This window comes from Bufo bufo, chromosome 5 (genome assembly GCF_905171765.1).
Source record: "Bufo bufo chromosome 5, aBufBuf1.1, whole genome shotgun sequence".
NCBI classification, from domain to species: Eukaryota; Metazoa; Chordata; class Amphibia; order Anura; family Bufonidae; genus Bufo; species Bufo bufo.
The window spans coordinates 359057210-359080808 of NC_053393.1; the positions used below are offsets into that span (position 1 = coordinate 359057210).

The 23599-nt window shown below is 45.2% G+C and overlaps 1 protein-coding gene across 1 annotated transcript in view; it reads left to right on the forward strand.

The window, feature by feature from the left end:
- The window catches only part of CTNNAL1 (catenin alpha like 1), a 261726-nt gene that overhangs the window by 207980 nt on the left and 30147 nt on the right, over positions 1–23599 (forward strand). Inside the window, exons 10-11 of the mRNA XM_040432487.1 lie at positions 4901–4993; positions 7242–7392. Of these exons, the coding sequence (XP_040288421.1) occupies positions 4901–4993; positions 7242–7392 (244 nt within the window). The remainder of the gene's footprint in view (positions 1–4900; positions 4994–7241; positions 7393–23599) is intronic.

The window sequence follows — 23599 nt, forward strand, 5'->3', positions numbered from 1 at the left end:
TATAAATTAGAACAAAATCTAAACTAGACCAAACTTATGTCTTTCAGATTTTTATCAGTAGAAAACTCCAGAAACACCACAAATTTTACTTTCTGAATATCACATGTTTTATTGGATCTGCAGCTTAGTAACGTTTCGGCCTATTCAGGCCTCTATCAGACTATAACAGAAATGAAAACAATAACCGCTAGGTATACAATGGCAGTGGTAGACATAATTTATATATAGTGTCATAAATCGTCACATAATCAAAATAATAATTTATATCCATGATGTATTGGTAATATACAGAAAAAAAAAGTAAAAAAAAAAAAAATGGGAGCACATTAAAATAGACATTGAGGTAGACATGATTCCATAAAGAAGACTTAACAACTCTCGGCATACTTGAAACTCAGCGGACCCATGTATGAAAATTGAGTTGTTAAGTCTTCTTTATGGAATCATGTCTACCTACATATCTATTTTCATTTTTATGTTTTCTAGTTTTATTTACTTTTTTCTGTATATTACCAATACATCATGGATCTGAATTTAATATTTTGATTATGTGACGATTTATGACACCATATAAATTATGTCTTCCACTGCCATTGTTTACCTAGCGGAATCATGACATTTAGGTTATTGTTTTTATTTCTGTTATAGTTTGATAAAGGCGCGAATAGGCCAAAACGTTACTAAGCCGCAGATCCAATAAAACACATGATATTCACAAAGTAAAATTCGTGGTGTTTCTGGAGTTTTCTACACATTATCTGACAGGGAGGGAACCCGACTCCCAGAAATTAGAACAACATAATAAAGCAGGGTGCGACTAAGCAACTTTTCAAGATTTTTGTCAGTGTTCCACTATTTTTGTTGGCTGAATAATGCTGCAGTCAATAATAATACAAATTTTGAGAGAAAGCACATAGAGGAGAATTACATTCCCCCCACGACAGTTTTCTGAAAAGGAGGTGTGTGAGTGGGGCCAGTGGACCCTGCACATTTATCTTCATTCACATCAATTTTCTGGCATGAATGAAGACAGAAATGTACGACAGCTAGGAGGATGCAGTAGATTTTAGCATGGTGCACGGCCTACTGGAGGATGTGTCAAATCTATGACAAATCCTATGTCATGGCACAAATTAGGCACACCCTCTGCCTGTGTTGGGGAAATCAGGACCGACGAAGAAAACGGTGGTCATGATAAATGTTGTAGTGCACATGTAAGGGTCCATTCACACATCCGTGTGTGTTTTGCGGATCTGCAAAACACGGACACCGGCAATGTGCGTTCCGCATTTTGCGGACCGCACATCGCCAGCATTAATAGAATAATGCGGACAAGAATAGAGCATGTTCTTTTTTTTTCGGGAATGAAAATGCGGACCCGGAGGTGCGGGTCCGCATTTCCGCATCGGGGCCGCATAGAAATGAATGGGTCCGCAATTCCGTTCCGCAAAATGCGGAGCGGAATTGCGGATGTGTGAATGGAACCTAAGTAGAATATAAGGCCAGTTTCAGACAGCTGCATTATGTCTGCATTTTAACATTTCATCTGCAACTCAGAGAGAAAAATATGTGAAACTTTTCTGCAAATTGCTGTCACGCGACTATTTTAGGGTTGTGATTTGGAAAATGCAAGCAAGTCACAGAAAAGTTGCACATAAATTGCATGTCGCAAACAACTTACATTAAAGTCATTGCAGTAAAAGTTTTGTGTATCCTGCGACACAAAATCCAACAGCTCTTGATTTTTTGCGTGTTGCAGTCGCACTGCGATACCATTGACAATCATCCACATGTTGCGGTATAATCCCAGACTTAAAAAGATGCAGAATTTGACACATGGCATATTTTCAACATAATTTGCTACATTAAGTTTGTTGCATGTCTTTCCACGAAAAGGGAAGTGGCGGGGACAGACGCTGTTTGTCAGATTTACTATAATTCATTGGCGTATTATAGTTCAAATGTACACCTGTCATAGGTTTGAATTTCTGGAGCATGCAGAAGCATCAGAAGTAGGGCTGCAGCTATCTATTATTTTAGTAATCAAGTATTCTACCGATTAATCCAGCGATTAATTAGGTACTCTAATAAGAAAAAACGAATTAAAAGAACGTTTTCTATAAAAACTCATCAGCCCCCCTGCCATCAGTCCCCCCCCCCCCCAGTGTCCCCCCAGGGCCATCAGTTGCTCCCCTTCAGTTCCCCATCTAATGCCATCAGTTCCCACTCCAATGCAATTAGTTCCTCCAGCAGTGCCACCAGTTCCCCCTCTAATGCCACCAGCTCCCCCCAGTGACACCAGTTTCCCTATGTCATCAGTTGCTTCCGCTCCCAGTGCCACCAGCTCCTCCCCCAATGCCACTATCTGCCACCAGCTGCCCCCACTGTCATCAGTTCCCCCACTCACCCTCCTAGCAATCAGTGCCCAGCCGCAGCGCCAGTGAACTAAAATGTCCTGACGATGTGTGTACGTTAGGATCCAGTGCAGCGCTGTGTGGGCGTGCGTAATAGCAAGCTCTTCACTCACACTCCGTGGTCACATGGCACAAACAAATCATCGATGCAAAACATTTGCATCGAGGATTTTTGTGTCGAGTTAATCGATTAATTTGAGTAATCATTTCAGCCCTAATCAGAAGATACACCAAGTTAATAAGAGGCCTGTGCCGTTTAATTTGGTGCATCTTACTAAAGTGGCCTTTTTACTAAGACTGTAATCTGCAATGCTAGACTTAGTAAATGTGCTATTTCTGAGAAGTCCCTATGAGTCTATCTATCCCTTTTTTTCCTTGAAGGGAAGCAGTCATCAGCCTTTTCATGACCAGAGAATTGCCCTAGTAGAAAGCATTAGATGTGTATTGGCAGATTTCATTGGCAGTGGATGAGCATCTGATTTGTCTGAAGGCCTCCCAACTCTCCCCCCGCCGGTAGATGTCTGGATGATAAGGATCGGGCATGTTGAATTTCAGTGTGTCTGATTGTTTTGTTTTCAGTGTGATAGGCCACCATCAGAGGAATCTGACAACAATTTCACTTCCCTCTTCCTGTTCAGAACACATGCACTCTCAGCCAAGTGTGCAAGCAGAGCTGTATTAACCACTAGGCACTAGGTCCCCCATGCCCTTGTCGGACTTGCTAGGAAATTCAGCATCTTACCAGCAGGAGAGGGAGGAGTGGACACATGGCAGCAGGCAGAGAGGGTGAGAAACCATAAATTCACCTCCCTCTCCTCTGCTATATGAAGCACAATGCTGATTGGTGGGGCAGAGGCTACTGCCTGCTGCTCCACCAATCAGATAGCTGCACACACTCAGGGCAAACTTTAAAGGCACCACTGAAGAAGTGCGGCAGCCTGGTGAGACTTTAAAACGATCTACAGCGGAGTTTAGGTATCCTACACTCGGCTGTTTGTTCTTGTTCTTCGGATAGGGTGTATAGATTACTAAGGGGTGGGAGGGAGCTCACTGCCATACAGATGGGGGTCAGGATCTACAGATAGAGTGAGAGTAAAGAGGGTCGGCTCCATGTCAGCTAAGGGTCACTGAACATTTGCAGTGATGGTGATTGATATCTAGCTTTGGACTGGCATCATGTTAAAGCTAAGAAGCAAAACATCACAGTGAGCTGTTTAAAGTGAATCCGTCACCAGCGGCCTATGTACCCCACTGTGTGCATAGACACAATAACATCATAACATAGTTTATAAGGCAAAAAAATACATTTGTCCATCCGGTTTAGCCTGTTATCCTGCAAGTTGATCCAGATGAAGGCATAAAACCCTCATGAGGTCAAAGCCAGTTTTCCTAATTTTAGGGTAGAAATTCCTTCCCAATTCAAATCAAGCAATCAGAATAACTCCCCAGATCAACTACCCAGTTCAGCAGTGTTAGGCCTCTTTCACACTACAGTATGTCGATTTCAGTGTTTTGCGTTCCGTTTTTTGTTTCCGTTGTGTTTCCGTTCCGTTTTTCCGTATGGCATATACAGTATACAGTAATTACATAGAAAAAATTGGGCTGGCCATAACATTTTCAATAGATGGTTCAGAAAAAATTAGACAACATATACTACATGACGAGCTAGAACCAGCCCTGTACCTCACATGGATCCAGAGATCTCCCCATTCATTGCTCTGCTAGATTTATATCAAGCTGGCAGCTCGAAGGGAGTGTCTGTTCTGCTGCAGCTAAGGGGCGTGTCTCAGCTCTACCTATCACAACTCAGGAGGCAGTTGAAGGATGAAACTGAGCATGTGCGGCCATCTCAGTGAGCTGGACAAAGAAATAAAAAAAGAAACAAAGAGCAGTTGGTGGTATACAGATGCATTTTATTGAATAAAACCTCATGCACACGATGTTGCCCGACCGTGCCCATATTGCGGCCTGCAAACAACCATTCACCCGAACATATTCTTTTGCGGTGTGGACGGATCATGGACCCATTCAAGTTGAATGGGTCTGGATCCGTCTGTGCAAATTGTGGTCCCCAGCCGTGTGCATGAGGCCTTATTCAGTAGCTATTTTAATTACATGCAATTACAAAAGTATTCAGATCCAGGTGCTGGTTTAAAAACTGTAGAATATATTTCATGGGAAAGCCGCTTTTAAATGGGCAGTCCCCATTCAAGGTATGACACCATTTTAGATCTTCAGTATCGGTATTTTGTTTCTGTTTCCTTTCAAACTGTAACATTGCACTTTTGTTCACGTTGACACTTGGAGTATACTGTAGCTGTAAGATGATATTGTTCCTGTTACGCTCCAGACAGTTGAAGATACCACTGTAGATGATGGGGGTGAAACAATTATGTCCTGAAGCTATAATCATTCTTTTTGTCTTGCCTTTTTATACAGTACATAGACATTTTTCATTACTAAGGAATTTCTGCATCTGCTTGTAGACTTGTCGGCTGTTGAGACATGTTTCGGGCACAGAACCTTTGGAAATCACATGTATTCATGCAGAAGATACGTTTCAGGTGACTGGTCCTCAGGTATGGAAAGCTATGAAATACTGCTCTTTTACCATTATATGGAAAAATAAAAATCAAGTGAACTGTTAATGAGGTGACATCGCAGTCATTACCGACCGCAAAGAAAATCTAATTAGGAAGAATCAAGAATGAAAAACATGCATCAGTTTGACTAAACAATGAAAGAATTTGCAGATAATTAAGTATCTTCTTAGTGAGAGTCAATGCCAAAGCAAATCTCAGCTGAAATGTTTTTAATGAGAAGAAACGTGTAACTAGAGCCCAAGAGCTGGCAGACGATGTATAAGATGCACAAATGTGGCCTAGCCTAAAGGCAAGTTTTATTAACTCATCAGCTGGTTTCTTGTCCTGAAGAGGATAAGAAGGTGTTACCTGATATTTATTGTGTATTGTACCTGCATTATACCATCAGTAGGCACATAACTCTCCTCTCAGCAAAATCGTGGGTTTTTTCATTTTTGCTTTTTAGTTCTAATTGCCATTTAGAGACTAAAAGGGATTTTTCTTTGGATTTATTATTAAAGAATCTTATCTCTACAGTTAGGACAACTGAAAGTTTGGGGGATTTACAGTCTGGACATGGGTAGTTTTAAGCCAATTATCAGGACAGCAGAGAGATTTATAGGACAGGATATAATAGCATAGCCTACCATGTTATGTTGTCCTGCAAAAAAAAATTGTAGCCCAATTTTTTTTTTTACATTGACGTTAAAGAGTGATGTATACAAAAATATTTATTTTCAATTACTTTTTTTTTTAGTAAAGAAAAGAATAAAATAAGTTTTAAACCTTCCCTATGAACGTACTCCATTTAAATAGAGGTGTACAAATGTATACACGTACATTTAAACAAATGTCATACTTTTCTCTACATATGAACCAAATGTGATATGAATAGGGCTCAAGAAGTATGAGGTCTGTACATTCTCTGGATCTAACGAAGGATTTTCCTATGAACAGGATATTCTGGTGTTTGTACAAGAAACTTGAAAGAAGGCTGCAGGATCATTACACACAGAGAAACACTACAACACTAACATTACATTCAAAGGCCTCATGCACACGACCGGGAACAGGAAGCAGATATCTTAAAAAAGCATATTGCACAGTGAAAAAACCTTCTTTATTATATTATGGTTAAGCTCCATGTAAATATACAGTATGTGAACTGTGTGGGAGGGATTTATACAGCAGGCTCACTAGCAAAACCCTCGTCATATGCGGTGGTTGCCGGCTGTATAATACAGCAGACACCCACCCGCAATAACCAGGATCAGAAATAACTCTGATCTCTGTCATTTAAACTCCTCAGATGTCACATCTGAGAGATTAGTCAAAGGGAGGGGGCCCACTCTGACCTCTAATCAACACCCCTGCGGTGTAATCGCAGGTTGCCAATCAGTGTCTGTTGGAGCCTGTGGGAGTCCCTATGAAGACTCCTAAGCCTGCCATAGGAAACTGCCTATCAAACGCTGCTTGCAGCAGGGCTTAATAGGAAGCATGTGAAAATCCCATAGACTGTAATAGTGTACTACTTTTTTTTCCCCAGCTTATCTAAGGACCCTTTCACACGAGCGTGATGATTAGGTCCGGATGAGTTCAGGGTGCGATCAGTGAAACTTGCACCATTTTGCAAGCAAGTACAGTCAGTTTTGTCTGCAATTGCTTTCAGTTGTTCAGTTTTTTCCGCACTAGTGCAATGCGTTTTAATGCGTTTTTTACACACGTGATAAAAATTGGAAGGTTTACAAACAACATCTCCTAGCAACAATTAGTGAAAAACGCGTTGCATCCGCACTTGCTTCCGTGTGCAATGCGTTTTTCACTGAAGCCCCATTCATTTCTATGGGGCCAGGGCTACGCAAAAAACGAAGAATATAGAACAACGCAGAACTGATGCGTGAAAAAACTGCTCATGTACAGTACACAGACCCATTAAAATGTATGGGTCAGGATTCAGTGCAGGTGCTATGCGTTCATATTTTTTAAGTAGTAAAATAAAATAAAACTAGTTTGGTATTGCTGTAATTGTATTGACCCAAAGAATAGTGCACTAAATTGGTACAGTGCTATTAAGACATACCGTACGTTTTCCTGTAGAAAACAAGCCCTCATACAGCTATGTGAACAGAAAAGTGAAACGGTTATGGCTCTTGGAAAGAATGAAAAAATGAAAACTGGCCTCTTCTTAATGCAAATAATGTATGTGTATTTATTTTTTGATTTTCCCACATTTTGTAATTTTCAGATTGTGTCAGCAGCAGAAACATTAGCTTTACATCCAACCAGTAAGATTGCTAAAGAAAACTTGGATGTTTTTTGTGAAGCCTGGGAGTCTCAGCTGACTGATATGTCCATTTTAGTGCGGGAAATTAATGATGTGTTTGAGGGACGACGAGGTAAGAAATGTCTGCCTACTAGAGTTTGTAATTATAATTGCTTACTTTACCTGCAGCGCCACCACAGGGGAAATGAAGCATTACACAGTGCCCTTGGAGGTGGTACATTTAAATTAGCTGCTGATCTATGAAATATTCAGCAACCAGTGCCCGTCCACAGTAAATTTACTGTCTATTTCTCCCACGTTTTGTGCTCCAGTTCCTGAATCTGATAATCTTTGTTGCCACTGTTAATGATGTCAGCTCTTAGGAACCAGTGTGCAGAAGAACACTAAAATGGTCCATTACACTGCCTAATAGTTGCTGTTTCCACTTTGAGGCCTGTAGCAACTAGTTCTGTGGCAAGTAAATGGTGTCGCATCGGCCGAGTTACAGAGCCTTTCATGTTGGCTACATGGGCTTGTATGTGGTAGCATTTCCCTACTGGTTGAGTATACTTGTGCCTCAGCTTTCCATCCCAAGTACCGTAGCTCTTGTTCAAATGATCTGACAATGTCATCTTTGTTTTTGCTAGTCCACATTACCTTGTGATAAAAACTTTATGCTTGAGAGAGATTCTGATTAGAATTTGAAATGTGTTTCACTCAGCACAAATACCTTGTTTTATCACCGTCCTATTTGATGTCAGCGATACTTCTTTCTAAATCCGTACGAAGAAGAATCCCCTGGATTTGTCTGGCTTCAGACTCGCTGGCCTTGTGTTCTCTCTTTGTACAGTTCACACAAAGGATTTGCTGAATCTTCCTATGTAGTATATTGCATTGTAGAGAGAGGAAATTTATGTTCCGCAAATGTCCTATGTTTACTGCGGATTTGGAGTTGCAGATTTTCATGCAGCCAATCCGCGGCATTGCTCTGTACCAGACCAGTGGGTAAGACTTTAAGAAATCTCAACCATACAGCGTGTACAAAAACCGCAGCATAAATTTGGACCTGGGATTTGAAATCTGCATCATGTCAATTTATGCTGCGGATCTCCCCTTTGATTTCATTGTTTGCAATGGAGAGGGTGAAGTCCCCAGCCATTTCTGCTGCAAAAAACAGTGTGGTTTTTGTTGTGTTTTTTTGCTGTGAAACTGCAGCAAAAACCAAAGCAAGCTTTTTGTTGCTGTATTTTCTAACATGTGTGGAAGTACCCTTAAACAGCGAGAGAGTTGCCATGATTAAAAAATTTTATATCCAAAACTCGTAAGAGATGGTTACTGTCGGGACAGTGTGTAGACTGTTTTTACAGTGCATTCACAAAACCGTAAATTTGCGGAACAGGTGCGGACCCATTCATTTCAATGGGGCCGCAAAAGATGCGGACAGCACACCGTGTGCCGTGTCCCCCTGGTGACCGCATTTGATTTTAGACCGGCTCGCGCACAGGTAAGGGCTTACCTGTGCCTCGCCGGACTTGTGAGAAAAGATGGCAGCCCGCATGTGTTCGCGGGCGAACAATGCGAACTGGCAATCACTGATGACAGGTCTCGATACTTGCTCAGTTTGAATCTTCGCTTCTCTGAGCACAGCAAGGGAAACACGGAGCAAGCACCAAGACCAATTAGATACAGCTTTGAGAGCAGCAGGCACTAGATGAGCCATGTAAATCCAGGGGAAGGGGGAGGGACTGAAGATGAAAGGGTTGGAACAAACTGGTGCTCCAAAGACTTCCGGACTTTGAACCCTCTCTCTTGGCTAGAAGCATGTATCCCTACCACGAAAACTACACATATTTATTCTCTTCTCACTAAATTGAACTTCCTCCTTACATGGGAGCCATAGTGACTAATTAGAACCCTGTGATTTCGCCATGGAGGTCAAGTCAGAGGGAATCTTCTCCCCATGTCTAACCTTCCAGATGCTGCAGTTGCTATTGACTGTGGCATCTGAGGGGTTAAATTACTAGGATTGGAGTTACCTCCAGTTGCAGCCGGGTGTCGACTATATTATACAGCTGACATCCGCCATTTATGGAGCAGGCTCGGCTCACGAGCCAGCTCTATGCTTCCCATACACACAAACAATGTACAGTCGTGGCCAAAAGTTTTGAGAATGACACAAATATTAGTTTTCACAAAGTTTGCTGCTAAACTCCTTTTAGATCTTTGTTTCAGTTGTTTCTGTGATGTAGTGAAATATAATTACACGCGCTTCATACGTTTCAAAGGCTTTTATCGACAATTACATGACATTTATGCAGAGTCGGTATTTGCAGTGTTGGCCCTTCTTTTTCAGGACCTCTGCAATTCGACTGGGCATGCTCTCAATCAACTTCTGGGCCAATTCCTGACTGATAGCAACCCATTCTTTCATAATAACTTCTTGGAGTTTGTCAGAATTAGTGGGTTTTTGTTTGTCCACCCGCCTCTTGAGGATTGACCACAAGTTCTCAATGGGATTAAGATCTGGGGAGTTTCCAGGCCATGGACCCAAAATGTCAACGTTTTGGTCCCCGAGCCACTTAGTTATCACTTTTGCCTTATGGCACGGTGCTCCATCGTGCTGGAAAATGCATTGTTCTTCACCAAACTGTTGTTGGATTGTTGGAAGAAGTTGCTGTTAGAGGGTGTTTTGGTACCATTCTTTATTCATGGCTGTGTTTTTGGGCAAAATCGTGAGTGAGCCCACTCCCTTGGATGAGAAGCAACCCCACACATGAATGGTCTCAGGATGCTTTACTGTTGGCATGACACAGGACTGATGGTAGCACTCACCTTTTCTTCTCCGGACAAGCCTTTTTTCCAGATGCCCCAAACAATCGGAAAGAGGCTTCATCGGAGAATATGACTTTGCCCCAGTCCTCAGCAGTCCATTCACCATACTTTCTGCAGAAGATCAATCTGTCCCTGATGGTTTTTTTTGGAGAGAAGTGGCTTCTTTGCTGCCCTTCTTGACACCAGGCCATCTTCCAAAAGTCTTCGCCTCACTGTGTGTGCAGATGCGCTCACACCTGCCTGCTGCCATTACTGAGCAAGCTCTGCACTGGTGGCACTCCGATCCCGCAGCTGAATCCTCTTTAGGAGACGATCCTGGCGCTTGCTGGACTTTCTTGGACCCCCTCAAGCCTTGTTAACAAGAATTGAACCTCTTTCCTTGAAGTTCTTGATGATCCTATAAATTGTTGATTGAGGTGCAATCTTAGTAGCCACAATATCCTTGCCTATGAAGCCATTTTTATGCAACGCAATGATGGCTGCACGCGTTTCTTTGCAGGTCACCATGGTTAACAATGGAAGAACAATGATTTCAAGCATCACCCTCCTTTTAACATGTCAAGTCTGCCATTTTAACCCAATCAGCCTGACATAATGATCTCCAGCCTTGTGCTCATCAACATTCTCACCTGAGTTAACAAGACGATTACTGAAATGATCTCTGCAGGTCCTTTAATGACAGCAATGAAATGCAGTGGAAAGTTTTTTTTGGGATTAAGTTAATTTTTATGGCAAAGAAGGACTATGCAATTCATCTGATCACTCTTCATAACATTCTGGAGTATATGCAAATTGCTATTATAAAAACTTAAGCAGCAACTTTTCCAATTTCCAATATTTATGTAATTCTCAAAACTTTTGGCCACGACTGTACAGTTACATCTTTTTGCATTGAATAGATAAATGTAAATCAATGGTAACCACCACTATGAACACCTTTGCACAGAATTTTTGTATCGTTCATTTGCTTACTAAATGCGAAATAATGCATAATAATACACTATATGCACTCAGTATGAGTGTATACACTACTGGAGCAGGTGATGATAAAGGTCAACTTGGTTAAATATCACCACTCAACACTACTGTGCAAACAATAAAAACAACAACCAGTCCAACAAGAAATGCTTTTACAAATGCTTTTGAACAAGTCATTTAGTCACTTATCTTCTCTTGATGTAAATGCAAGTAGCAGAGCTCATTCGTGCACTGACGTGAAGAACTAGCTGGTACCTGTAGTTCCGAGGACACTCCCTCCTTTTTCAAGCTCCTACAGGCAGCAGCAGTCAACTTTTCTTGTGGGGCATGTTCCAGAAGTCAGTTATGTAGTGAAACCCAGGGTCGAGCAAGTTTACTAGGCGTGCCGCCCTTTTTATGCTTTTATCGATGTCTTGAGCAAGCAACATGTTTGTGAGTGAATAAAACAAATTTTACCTGGCGTGATATACTTCAACATCTGAGTTCCTCTGGGGAAAAGTTGATTTCTGCTGCCTCTAGGAGCTGGAAAAGAGGCAGCAGCAATTGATCTGTGCTACTTGCATTTGCCTCAAGTGAAAATAAGTGACTTTGTCACCATTTATGATGTTTGACTATCATGTTTATCTTTTTATTGTTTATTTCTCGTACTTTTTTCCATTGGGGGACACAGACCATGGGTATAGCTTAGAGGTATTAATAGTAGGGACACTATGCAAATATAAAAGAGAGCTCCTCCTCCTCGGGCTATACCCCCGGGCTCCACCAGGAGGAATTCAGTCTTTGCTTAGTGTCTGGTGAAGGAGGATGACACTTATTGATTCTACTCCTTTTTGTTATTTTCTTCTAGTCCCCCGTGGAGTGCCCGCCGCCGTCTTTTGGACGCTGCCTGGCTGCCTCCATTTTCCCCCAAGAAGACAAGTGGATCCGGGCTCGACCTGTTAGCTCTGGCATCCCACCAGCCCCTGGGTCACCTGCTGCTGTCCTCCATCCAGAGCACTGTACTCGGTGAGTCAGATGTCTGAAGAGGTGAGCCCTGCTGGTATGGAACAGAGGGAGAAGACTTCAGGAGCAGATAAGTATACTACAATCCTCTCTGCTCCCCCCCTCCCCTTTCTCCCTGCCTGATACCTATGGGCTGCCTGGGTGAACTGGGGAATTGGGTGTATTTCTGTCTGGGGTGCTGGGGCATCTGGAGGCACTTTACTAAGGGCATCTTCCCTGCTGGCAGTCTTCTCGGCTCCCATTGAAGTTTTTTCCAGGCTGCATGTCTGTTCTCAGAGTGGCGCCGGCGCCGCTTCTATCAACCCGCAGCAGCACTCACCAGCGGTGGGTCTCCCGCTTCATTCGGGGGCCTCCGACACCACTGCAGGGGTTGCCGTGCAATTTATTATCCCCCGCTACGCCGCGTTCGGCGCCGGGGGCCATTTTTTCATATAGCGCAGGGAGTGGAACGCGCGCTCTTTTCGCGCTTCTATGACGTTTCCTGGGGGTGGAGCCTCGCTCCGGCTCCTTCGTCCGTCTGCTGAGAAGCTCCTCACGCTGTGTGGCTGCTCCCCTGCTCCTCTCCGGTGTTGTTTTCTGTGCTGTTGCCTGGGTGGTAGGACTTTTTCAGCTTCTAGCTGCAGCTGTTAGATCTTTTTTTGTTGCCATCATGCCTAAGTCTGCCAAGACCTCTTCTCAGACCCCAATGGGGTCCCGTATGGAGTGTTTTCTACCACTTTTGGTCACTGGTTCCTGTGCCTCCTGCCCTGCTCCTGGACAGGATCACCCTTCTCCCCCTTCTCTTGCCCAGCCCCCCCCCTCCCTGCGGAGTCTGCAGTTCCCGCCTGGGCATCCGCCATGTCCAGTGCGGCCGCTGATTTGGCCTTAGTCGCCAAGGCAGCCATGTCCTTTATGGAACGTGTGGCAGTTCCCAATCCTGCGGCGCCAACCACTCCGTCTCCTCTCAGTGGTTTCCGCAGAGGACGCCTGACTACTAAGAGGCAGCGTGAGCGGCAGCATCCCTCCTCGGATGACTCCACTTCCCCCCGCATCTAGAGGCGTGTTCGGATGACTCCCCCCCCCCCCCCCCCCCCCCCCTAGGGAGTGCAAGTCTGAAGGGGAATTGTCCGGCTCGGATGAGGTCATGGAGCGGGACCCTCCGCCTAAGCTCTCCACCATGGTGGCTGACTTAGTAGCGGCTGTCCGTGACACCTTTAATCTCCAAGGGAATTCACCTCTTTCCACTAGGAGGCTGCCGCGTTTCCTCTCTATGAGGAATTTTCCGCGGTCATATCCAGGGCCTGGGACCGTCCTAATCAAAAGTTTTCTGCCACCAAACGCATGGATACGCTTTATCCTTTTCCGACTGATAGTGTGGAGAAGTCTCCCTGTTCTAGACGGCTCCTCTCTGCAGGACTCTGTGGACAGGCGCCTAGATTCTCTTTCCAAATCCATTTTCTCACTGGCGGCACGTCCCTGCGACCTGCCTTTGCCTCGGCATGGGTGGCCAGAGCTCTCTCGGTGTGGTTGCAGCGACACCACCAAGACCTGGCGGAACAAGATGCGTCTGCTGACACACTGGATTTGGTTCTCCAGATGTCTCAGGCTTCCAAATTCCTTTGCGAGGCTTCCATGGACATTGGTTCCCTCTTTGCCCGCATTTCAGCTCTCTCGGTCATTCAGCGCAGAGAGGTCTGGTTGAAGGTGTGGGACGCCGACGCTTCTTCCAAGCGTTCCCTTGCTAACCTCCCCTTTGAGGGTTCCAGACTTTTTGGGGCTCAACTGGACGAGTTCATATCTGCTGCTACAGGGGGCAAGAGCACTCCTCTTCCACAGCCTAGGGCCAAGCGCCCCTTTCGGACCAGGTCTTCCGGTTCCCGGTACCAGTCTTTTCGCCGCTTCTCTTCCCTGTGGACTTGATGGCTTCCAGGCTCAACAACAAGCTCCCGGTGTTCCTGGCTCGCGCCCGGGATCCGAAGGCGTACGGGGTGGATGCACTGGTGTCTCCGTGGCAGGACTTTTTCCTCCTCTATGTCTTCCCTCCACTTCCTCTGCTGCCGAAGGTTCTATGCAAGATCGAGGCGGAAGGGATTCCGACCGTTCTCATCGCCCCGGATTGGCCTCGCCGCGCATGGTTCTCGGACGTGGCTCGGATGCTGGCGGACGCCCCATGGCCTCTTCCCGACAGAGCAGATCTACTGTCTCAGGGCCCACTCTTCCACCGGAATTTACAGTCTCTTCGTTTAACGACATGGCTGTTGAAACCGCCATCCTGAAGAAGAGGGGGTTCTCGGAGTCAGTGGTTAGAACCATGATCAAAGCGAGGAAGCCGGCTTCCTCCCGGATTTACTATCGTACCTGGAAGGCCTTCCTTACTTTTTGTGAGAACTCGGGTTTCCCTCCCGTTCATTTTTCCATCCCGACGGTGCTCTCGTTTCTTCAGTCCGGACTCTAGATGGGACTGTCACTGAGCTCCCTGAAGGGTCAAGTTTCGGCTCTGGCCATCTTTTTTCAGAAATCCCTTGCTCTTCTGGGTCCTGTGAGGACTTTTCTTCAGGGGGTGGTGCATTCGGTCCCTCCGTACGTCCCCCCTTTACCTCCTTGGGATCTCAACTTAGTCCTGGGCGCCCTCCAGACGGCCCCCTTCGAGCCTCTGAGGGAGGTTTCCCTGACTTTTCTCACCTGGAAAGTGGTCTTCCTTGTGGCCATAACTTCCACCAGGCGGGTCTCGGAGCTGGCCGCACTTTCCTGCCAGGAGCCTTTTTTGTTTTTTCACCAGGATAAGGTGGTGCTCCGTCCGGTTCCCTCATTTTTGCCCAAGGTGGTCTCTCCCTTCCACCTTAACGAGGATCTTGTCCTGCCCTCCTTTTGTCCTTTTCCGGCAAACTCCAAGGAACACGCTCTCCATTCCCTGGATGTCGGCCGGGCCCTGAAGGTGTATCTGACGGCTACCGCCTCCGTCCGCCGTTCAGACTCCCTCTTTGTGATCCCCGAGGGACCTCGTAAGGGTCTGGCGGCCTCCAAGGTCACTGTGGCGCGATGGATCCGCTCAGCTATCTCCGCGGCTTATCGCGTTCGTGGTAAGGTTCCCCCGGCTCGGATTACCGCTCACTCCACTAGGGCGGTGGGAGCTTCCTGGGCAAGGGGCAATCGTGCCTCTGCGTCTCAGCTGTGTAAGGCGGCCACCTGGTCGTCCTTACATACTTTTACGAAGTTTTATCAGTTGCATTCGCTGGCTTCGGTTGATGCTGTCTTTGGCCGCAGGGTTTTGCAGGAAGACGTTCTTCCTGGCGGTGTTGATATTTTTTCCCACCCCATGGACTGCTTTGGGACGTCCCATGGTCTGTGTCCCCCAATGGAAAAAAGTACGAGAAAAGGAGATTTTTTTGTGAAACTCACCTGTAAAATCTTTTTCTCGTCTTTTCCATTGGGGGACACAGCTCCCACCCATTCTGCCTGTTGCAGGAGGGTTTTCAGTTCAGTTCTGTTTGTGGTTGGACCTCATGGGCTTTGGTCCGATGGCTTCCATTATTTTTTCTTGTCTCCTTCTCCTACTGCTTTTGCAACGCCTGAGTTCCTCCTGGTGGAGCCTGGGGGTAAAGCCCGAGTAGGAGGAGCTCTCTTTTATATTTGCATAGTGTCCCTCCTACTAATACCTCTAAGCTATACCCATGGTCTGTGTCCCCCAATGGAAAAGACGAGAAAAAGATTTTACAGGTGAGTTTCACAAAAAATCTCCTTTTTTATTCCGAGAAAAGGGAGTTTATTTTTATTTTTTGGAGTCCTCCACAGGCCTAAGAACATGCAGTCTTCAGACTGACATTTCTATTTAGCAATGGGATTCAGTGCAGTGGTCCCTCAAGATACAATGGCTTCAGGATACAATATTTTCAACATACAATGGAATTTCCTGGGCCATCGTTAGTTGAAACTAGACAACAACATACTATGCCTCAGACTAAACCAATAAACATGGCGCAAAAATACCTGTATTGGTTGTGTATTAGTTCCTCTTTATAATATAGTGTGGTACTACATGTTTCATACTGCCCTCTGCTGTGCCAGGATGAACTGCTCCTTTGGACACTAGGTGAGGGAAGCTTCATATTATTTTTCTGGTGCACTTTGTGCTACAGAGGACCCTGAAGAAGCTCCTGTCCTCATCACAGAAAGTGAATTACAGCTTCCAGGATCTATTCTTAACTGTGATATGTAAGGACTTACTTTGCCTGTCTTAGATATCTACCTTTTTTTCTTAAAGGGCTTCTGTCAGCCCACTAAACAGTTTTTTTTTTTTTTTTTTGTTTACTAATAATCCCTACACTGCGATTTATGCATACATAAGTTAAATAATCATTTCTGTTCAGTAGAATTAGCTAAAAAGCGATTTTTTAAATATGCAAATTACCTTGCTACCAGCAAGTAGGGCGGCTACTTGCTGGTAGCAGCCACATCCTCCGACCCTAATGACGCCCCCTCCGCATTGTGATTGACAGGGCCAGGGAACGGAATCGTTCTCTGCTGGCCCTGCCTGTTAGCATTCAAAATCTCGCGCCTGCGCCGCGGCCGTACCTATCTTCAATCTGCGCAGGCGCACTGAGACGGCCACTCGCTTGGCTGCTCCATCCTCAATGCGCCTGCGCCGATGACGTCACATCTACACCCGGCGAAGGCGCATTGAGGAGAGAGCGGCCGCCTCTCAGTGCGCCTGCGCAGATTGAAGATACGTACGGCTGCAGCGCAGGCGCCAGATTTTGAATGCTAACAGGCAGGGCCAGCAGAGAACGATTCCGTTCCCTGGCCCTGTCGATCACAATGCGGAGGGGGCGTCATTAGGGTCGGAGGATGCGGCTGCTACCAGCAAGTAGCAGCCCTACTTGCTGGTAGCAAGGTAATTTGCATATTTTAAAAATCGCTTTTTAGCAAATTCTACTGAACAGAAATGATTATTTAACTTATGTAAGCAGAAGTCGCAGTGTAGGGATTATTAGTAAACAAAAAAAAAAACGGTTTAGTGGGCTGACAGAAGCCCTTTAAATCCAAATTTTTCCTTATTTTGGGATGTTATTTTGGGCCTTTGAACCAATTACTAGTTTTCCATAGAGTTATAGACTCAAGTTACAATGGTTTCAACGTACAGTGGTCGTCCTGGTCCAAATTAATTTTGTAACTTAAAGGGTTTCTGTCATCAGAAAAATCGTTATGTAGCTGGCTGACATTAGCGATGTAATAATGTCAGCAGTACATAACTGTATGACTTATATCTCCCTGCCTGCCGCCGTTTGCGCTAAATAATATACTTGTATAATATGCAAATGAGCCTCTAGGTGCTAGTGGGGCGTTGCTGCAGCACCTAGAGGCTCCGTCCTCTCACCGTTTGGCACGCCCTTGTAAAGGTGATTGACATCCTCGGTCTCCTCCGTGCCCTGCTCGCCTGCTGCCGTCCTTCACTCACTGCGCCTGCGCCTAATACTAAAATGGACGGTGCAGGCACGGGATTTGCGGGGCACGGAGGAGACCGAGGATGTCAATCACCTTTACAAGGGTGGCTCATTTGCATATTATAAAAGTCATTATTTAGTACGAACGGCGGCAGCAGGGAGATATAAGTCATACAGTTATGTACTGCTGACATTAGCACATCGCTAATGTCAGCCAGCTACATAACGTTATTTCTGATGACAGAAACCCTTTAAGGGACCACTGTAATCCAGTGTACTGCTGCCACCTGCAGGCCTACATTGGAATATACTGTGAAAGGTGTGATAGTCTACAGCAGGCTCAGGCCTTTCACAGCAAATCAACAGCTCCACCAAGCGGTGCGTGGGGGTGCCGTTCTAGGCCTGGAAGTACCACACTTCACAGTTTTTAGCTCTCAAAACACCATGGTCAAATTTGACCACTGTACTTGAGGGGTTAAATGTCTGTGATCAGCATTATTGCAGATCGCAGACATTAACCCGGGTTTCTGCTGTTTAAAAGAGCAAAAACCCGGCGGCTATGGTGCCCGTGAGCTGGTGCCGGATTTTTGCCATACATGTGCAGTGGAGGTCGGCAAAGGGTTACAATGTATCATACCCTCCTTATTTTATTGAGAGCAATAAACCAGTTTTTTACTGGGAGGGACATGACAACATGAGAAAAGTTTGAAACTAAGAGCAGAGTGAATATCAGAGGGTCTGAACATGAATGAAGACTCCAGTTTGAATCCGTAGTGCAACTCCTATTGTTCAAGGAATCCACTCACATACTCTGACCACTTCATTAGGGACAGCTGCACTTTCACAATTGGAGCTTGCCTGTATGGAAATTAGACACGTTACCCTGAAATGCAGTATAAAATAACGTTAGCAAGTTTGCGTGGATCAGTTTTAATGTGAATTCACTATACAATGGGAAAATTTAGCAATCTTACCAACTTCAAATGAGGCATGGTCATCGGTGCTAGACTAACTGGGGCCAGTGTATTAAACTGCCAACCTCCTGGGGTTTTCATGTGCAACTGTGTAGAGTATACCGAGAATACTTTGGTCAGGGAAAAGCATCCAGCATAGTCAACAAAAAGATGTTGGGGGAAGATGTCAAGAATAATTCGAATGAACAGGCAATACACAAAGAAATGACAACTGAATAGAGGTTAGTGCTCCAAGTGCACGACTCATTGTCCCTTAGGTAATCACAGACAACTAGTTTGAGTGCCATTGCTGTCTAAGACCCCTTGCAGACGAGCGAGTATTCCACGCGGGTGCAATGCGTGACATTAACGCATTGCGCCTGCACGGAATCCGGACCCATTCATTTCAATGGGTCTGTGTACATGAGCATTGGTTTTTACGCATCACTTGTGCGTTGCGTGAAAATCACAGCATGTTCTATATTCTGCGATTTTCACGCAACGCTGGCCCCATAGAAGTGAATGGGGCTGCGTGAAAATCGCATCGCATCCGCACTTGCTTTCGAGATGTTGTTTGTAAACATTCAGTTTTTTATCACGCGCGTGCAAAACGTATTAAATCGCATTGCACCCGCTCGATAAAAACAATGCAATCGCAAACAAAACTGAATGCGCAATCGCGCAGTTTTTACTGAACGCATCCGGACCTAATCTGCGCACACTCGTCTGCAGGGGGCCTAAGAGAAACAGAGAGGCAAGACTCCAGTGGGCAAAAAGACACAAAAATTGGATCACTAAGTGGTGGAAAAACATGGTGAGATGAATCCAGATTTCTGTTGGACCATGCTGATGGGAAGGTCAGAATTTAGAGCAGCATGAATTGAACCATTACTGTCAGATGTCAACAGTTCAGGCTGTTGGAGGTAATGGCGTGGGGAATGTTTTTTGGAACACCCTGGGTCTGATACCTTTGGATGGACATTTGGACAGTAGTGCTTATCCCTTCATGGCAGCGGTTTACACTATCACAGATGGACACTCTCAGCAGGAGATGTTATGGACCCTCCCCCTCTCTTGGCATCCTGGACCCGTCTTGAAACACGGACATGGCAGCGGTTTACACTATCACAGATGGACACTCTCAGCAGGAGATGTTATGGACCCTCCCCCTCTCTTGGCATCCTGGACCCGTCTTGAAACACGGACATGGCAGCGGTTTACACTATCACAGATGGACACTCTCAGCAGGAGATGTACTATTCCACAAGGGTCCTATAGCCGCGGATTGGTTCCAGAAACATGACAGCATGTTTTGCTTTCTTCCTTGGCATTCACAGTTTGCCTGGGCTAGAATGGTGTGTTAAGAATGTTAGTGCTTCCATCTAAGGCTACTTTCACACTCGCATTTGGTGCGGATCAGTCATGGATCTGCACAGACGGATCCTTTCAGATAATACAACCATCTGCATCTGTTCAGAACGGATCCGTTTGTATTATCTTTAACATAACCAAGACGGATCAGTCTTGAATACCATTGGAAGTCAATAGAGGACGGATCCGTTTTCTATTGTGCCAGATTGTGTGATAGAAAATCCGTACCCATTGACTTGCATTGTGTGTCAGAACGGATCAGTTTGGCTCAGTTTCGTCAAACGAACACCAAAACTTCCGCCTCTAAAGCGGAATGGAGACTGAGCGGAGGCAAACTGATGCATTCTGAGTGGATCCTTTTCCATTCAGAATGCATTAGGGCAAAACTGATCCGTTTTGGACCGCTTGTGAGACCCCTAAACGGATCTCACAAATGGAAAGCCATAACGCCAGTGTAAAAGTAGCCTAATTTGTAGCATGTGCCAGAAGTTACTCTGTCTACATGGGCCAATATTTCTTTAAAACCTTATCCAGACCTAGTAGAATCTATGCCACGATGAATTGCTGCAGTAGAACACTACTTGTTGGCTGTCCCTTAAGTGGCTATTTAGTGAATTTGAAATCAGTTTTTTTCATGTCAAAGGTGTCCAGATGGATTTTGTGTTCTCATATTTTAAGAAATTGCCGACAAGTCTGATTTAAATAAAAATACACGACTGCCAGCGCAATCACTTCACAAGAAGTATTTCAGCCCCGTGATTATTTGTCATGTAGAATTATGTTCTCTTATTAGAATGCAATTATTTTGGAGAGCTTAAATTATTCTTACATTTTCACATCTCTGCATAGGGAAACTGTGAAGTGAGCGAAATATAAATGAATACTGTAACTACTTTTAACAGAGTTCAGCACACTGGTAAGCTAGTGTCTGAACAGCCGTGCCTCCAATGCACTTCATTCCATCTCATGAGAGCTTCACAGGGCCTCATACGACTCCTACTTACCCTCTCTTATAAAATGTCCTGATTATTATAATTGATGCTAATTATTTCATAGTTGGCATAAAGAATAAAACAAAAACTACAAATGAAATTGCCATGTTGTTCGTGTTAATGGTTATATTCTAGTAAGCTACACTGTAACTACTACCATCTTTAAAGGGAGTCTGTTGCCTAATTATCACCAATGTAACTAAGAGCACTGCCCCATAGAAGATTGCAGACACATCCCAAGCATACCTGTGTGCACTTTGTGTCTGTATTCCATGTCCAGGAAAAGCACTTTTAGGCCCCATTCACACGTCCGCAATTGCGGACCCATTCATTTCTATGGAGCCACACAATGTGCGTCCCGGATCCGGTAATGCGGACCCGCACTTTCGGGTCCGCATTTCTATTCCCTAAAAAAAATAGAACATGTCCTTGTCACGACTGTGACTGATCCAGACAGGTCTGGGAGGGGAAGGTTGCAGCGACTTGCTACTCGCGATAGCTTGTGAGTTTGCTCCGTGGTTCAGGGTATGTCATCTGGGTTTTGCCTTGTGAACCTTTTTGTCCTGACTGGGAGTTTGTAGGCATCCTTCTCAGGTGAGTCCTGTCTGCCACTCCCAGCTACTATATTAGTTTCAGTTTCACTTGCAGTCATTGCCAGATATAGTCCTTACTTCCAGTTCTATTCTGACCATTGAAGGAGATCGTTTGATGGTGTTGCTGTGGAGCTCTTGTCCGGCGTGGACTGTCGTGATTGGGATCGCCTTCTCTGCTCGTGACTGGATAAGTCTATCTCTGCTATAGTTTGTTTGTTGCTGTCTTCCCCTGCTGTTCTCCTAGACATGAGTGATGGTGACTAGTGCTCCCATCGGCCTTTCCCCACTCTAGGCTTGTTAGGGTGACTGAGGGTTTAGGCATCCAGCTCGCCGCACGGGTTCACACCCCGTCTAGGGTATCAGGGCAGACAGGTGCCAGCTTAGGGTTAGTCAGGGGTGGGCATACTATTCCCATCCGTAGATAAGGGTCCCCCTTCCCCTCCGTCTGGTGCGACACGACTGCTGCTGGGATAGCAGTCGTGACAGTCCTATTCTTGTCTGCAATTGCGGACAAGAATAGGCATATTCTATTAGTGCCGGCAATGTGCGGTCCGTAAAATGCGGAATGCACATTGCCGCTGTCTGTGTTTTGCAGATCCGTGGATCCGCAAAACACACTACGGACGTGTGAATGGACCCTTATTCTGCTGGAAAACAGCTCCCAAGTGCCCAGCTGAAAGTGAATGTAAAAACAGCTTTCACTCCTGACTCGATTTCTAACAGCCATATCTTCTGATATAGTGGATATAATGCTGTGATTCTGGTATTGTTTGAAAGGTTGGGATGCCAGCTTTCAAACAAGGTTCATATTTATAGCTGCTACCAATCCCAAGACATGAGCAACTAAAGCAGCCCTCCCCTCTTCAGTCTGCTTTGCTTTGGGCAAGCTGGACACTTGGGAGCTGTTTTCTAGCAGAATAAGGGTCCATTCACACATCCATGTATGTTTTGCGGATCCACAAAACACTGACAGCGGCAATGTGCGTTCCGCATTTTGCGGACCGCACATTGCCGGGACTAAGAGAATATGCCTATTCTTGTCCGCTATTGCGGACAAGAATAGGACATGTTCTATTTTTTTCAGGATCGGAATTGCGGACCCGGAAGTGCGGGTCCACAATTCCGGATCGGGGCCGCACGTCGTGGGGCCGTGCTCTTAGTTATATTGGTGAAAAACAGGTGACAGACTCCCTTTAATGTACTGTGTTTCAACAGATCTGAAACAACTGCTGAGAAGAGGAGTTGCTTATTTAGTAGCCTAGATCTAAACCAACTTCAATCACCAAAAAGTTAATTTCTTGCTATTATTGTCAGTCTTGTGCTGAACTTAAAGGGGTTCTCCGGGCTTTTAATATTGATGACCTATCCTCATGCACTTGTATAGGACCGATCCATCCCATTGAAATGAATGGGACGGTTAGGTGTAATTACACTTGCTCACCACTGCAGAGGCGACAGCGAGAAGGTAAACAGTGAAGAGGAGGCAGTGCTGGCACGCTGCGCGCCTCCTCTTCAAACAGCTGATCGGCGAGGGTGCCGGGTATCGTACCCCCGCCGATCTGATATTGATGACCTATCCTGAGGATAGGTCATCAATATTAAAAGCCCGGAGAACCCCTTTAAGTAGTCTGAAAACCTTTAGTGATGAGGAAGGCCATTCAGCACATTGGGGAACGCTTGGGAAGATGCATTATGTTACCATTGTATTACAGTGTATTTTTTTTACAGAACAGAGTAATTACAGCCCAGTGGGTCTGACTGACTGGTGTCTCCAGCTCATTACACACAGTGTGGAAATTTACCAATCAAAATGCACCAGCATTGTGGATTAATGTGCATAGAAAACCTGGCATACTTGCTTTGCCCCACATTCGACTTTGCAGACAAGCAGGAATGGGAGAAAATTATTGTGCAAAGTAAACCAACTAATGGGTGGTATAAACTTTGACTAGACAGTCTAAAGGTGCGCCACATTTATCATCCAGCATCAACTAGTTTGATAAATCTGGCATATTTTTAGACTGTGTAGTCTAAACTGTGGGGCAGATATCCTAAGGATGCTCTTAGGGCTGGTTCACATGACCGTGGCCCAGGAAACACGGTCCATGTGTTTGCTGCATCTCCCTGGCCAACTGCAGCTCTCCTGACCTGAACTGGCCTCCTTTATAGTAATTTATGGTACAATCAGTCTCTGATTGT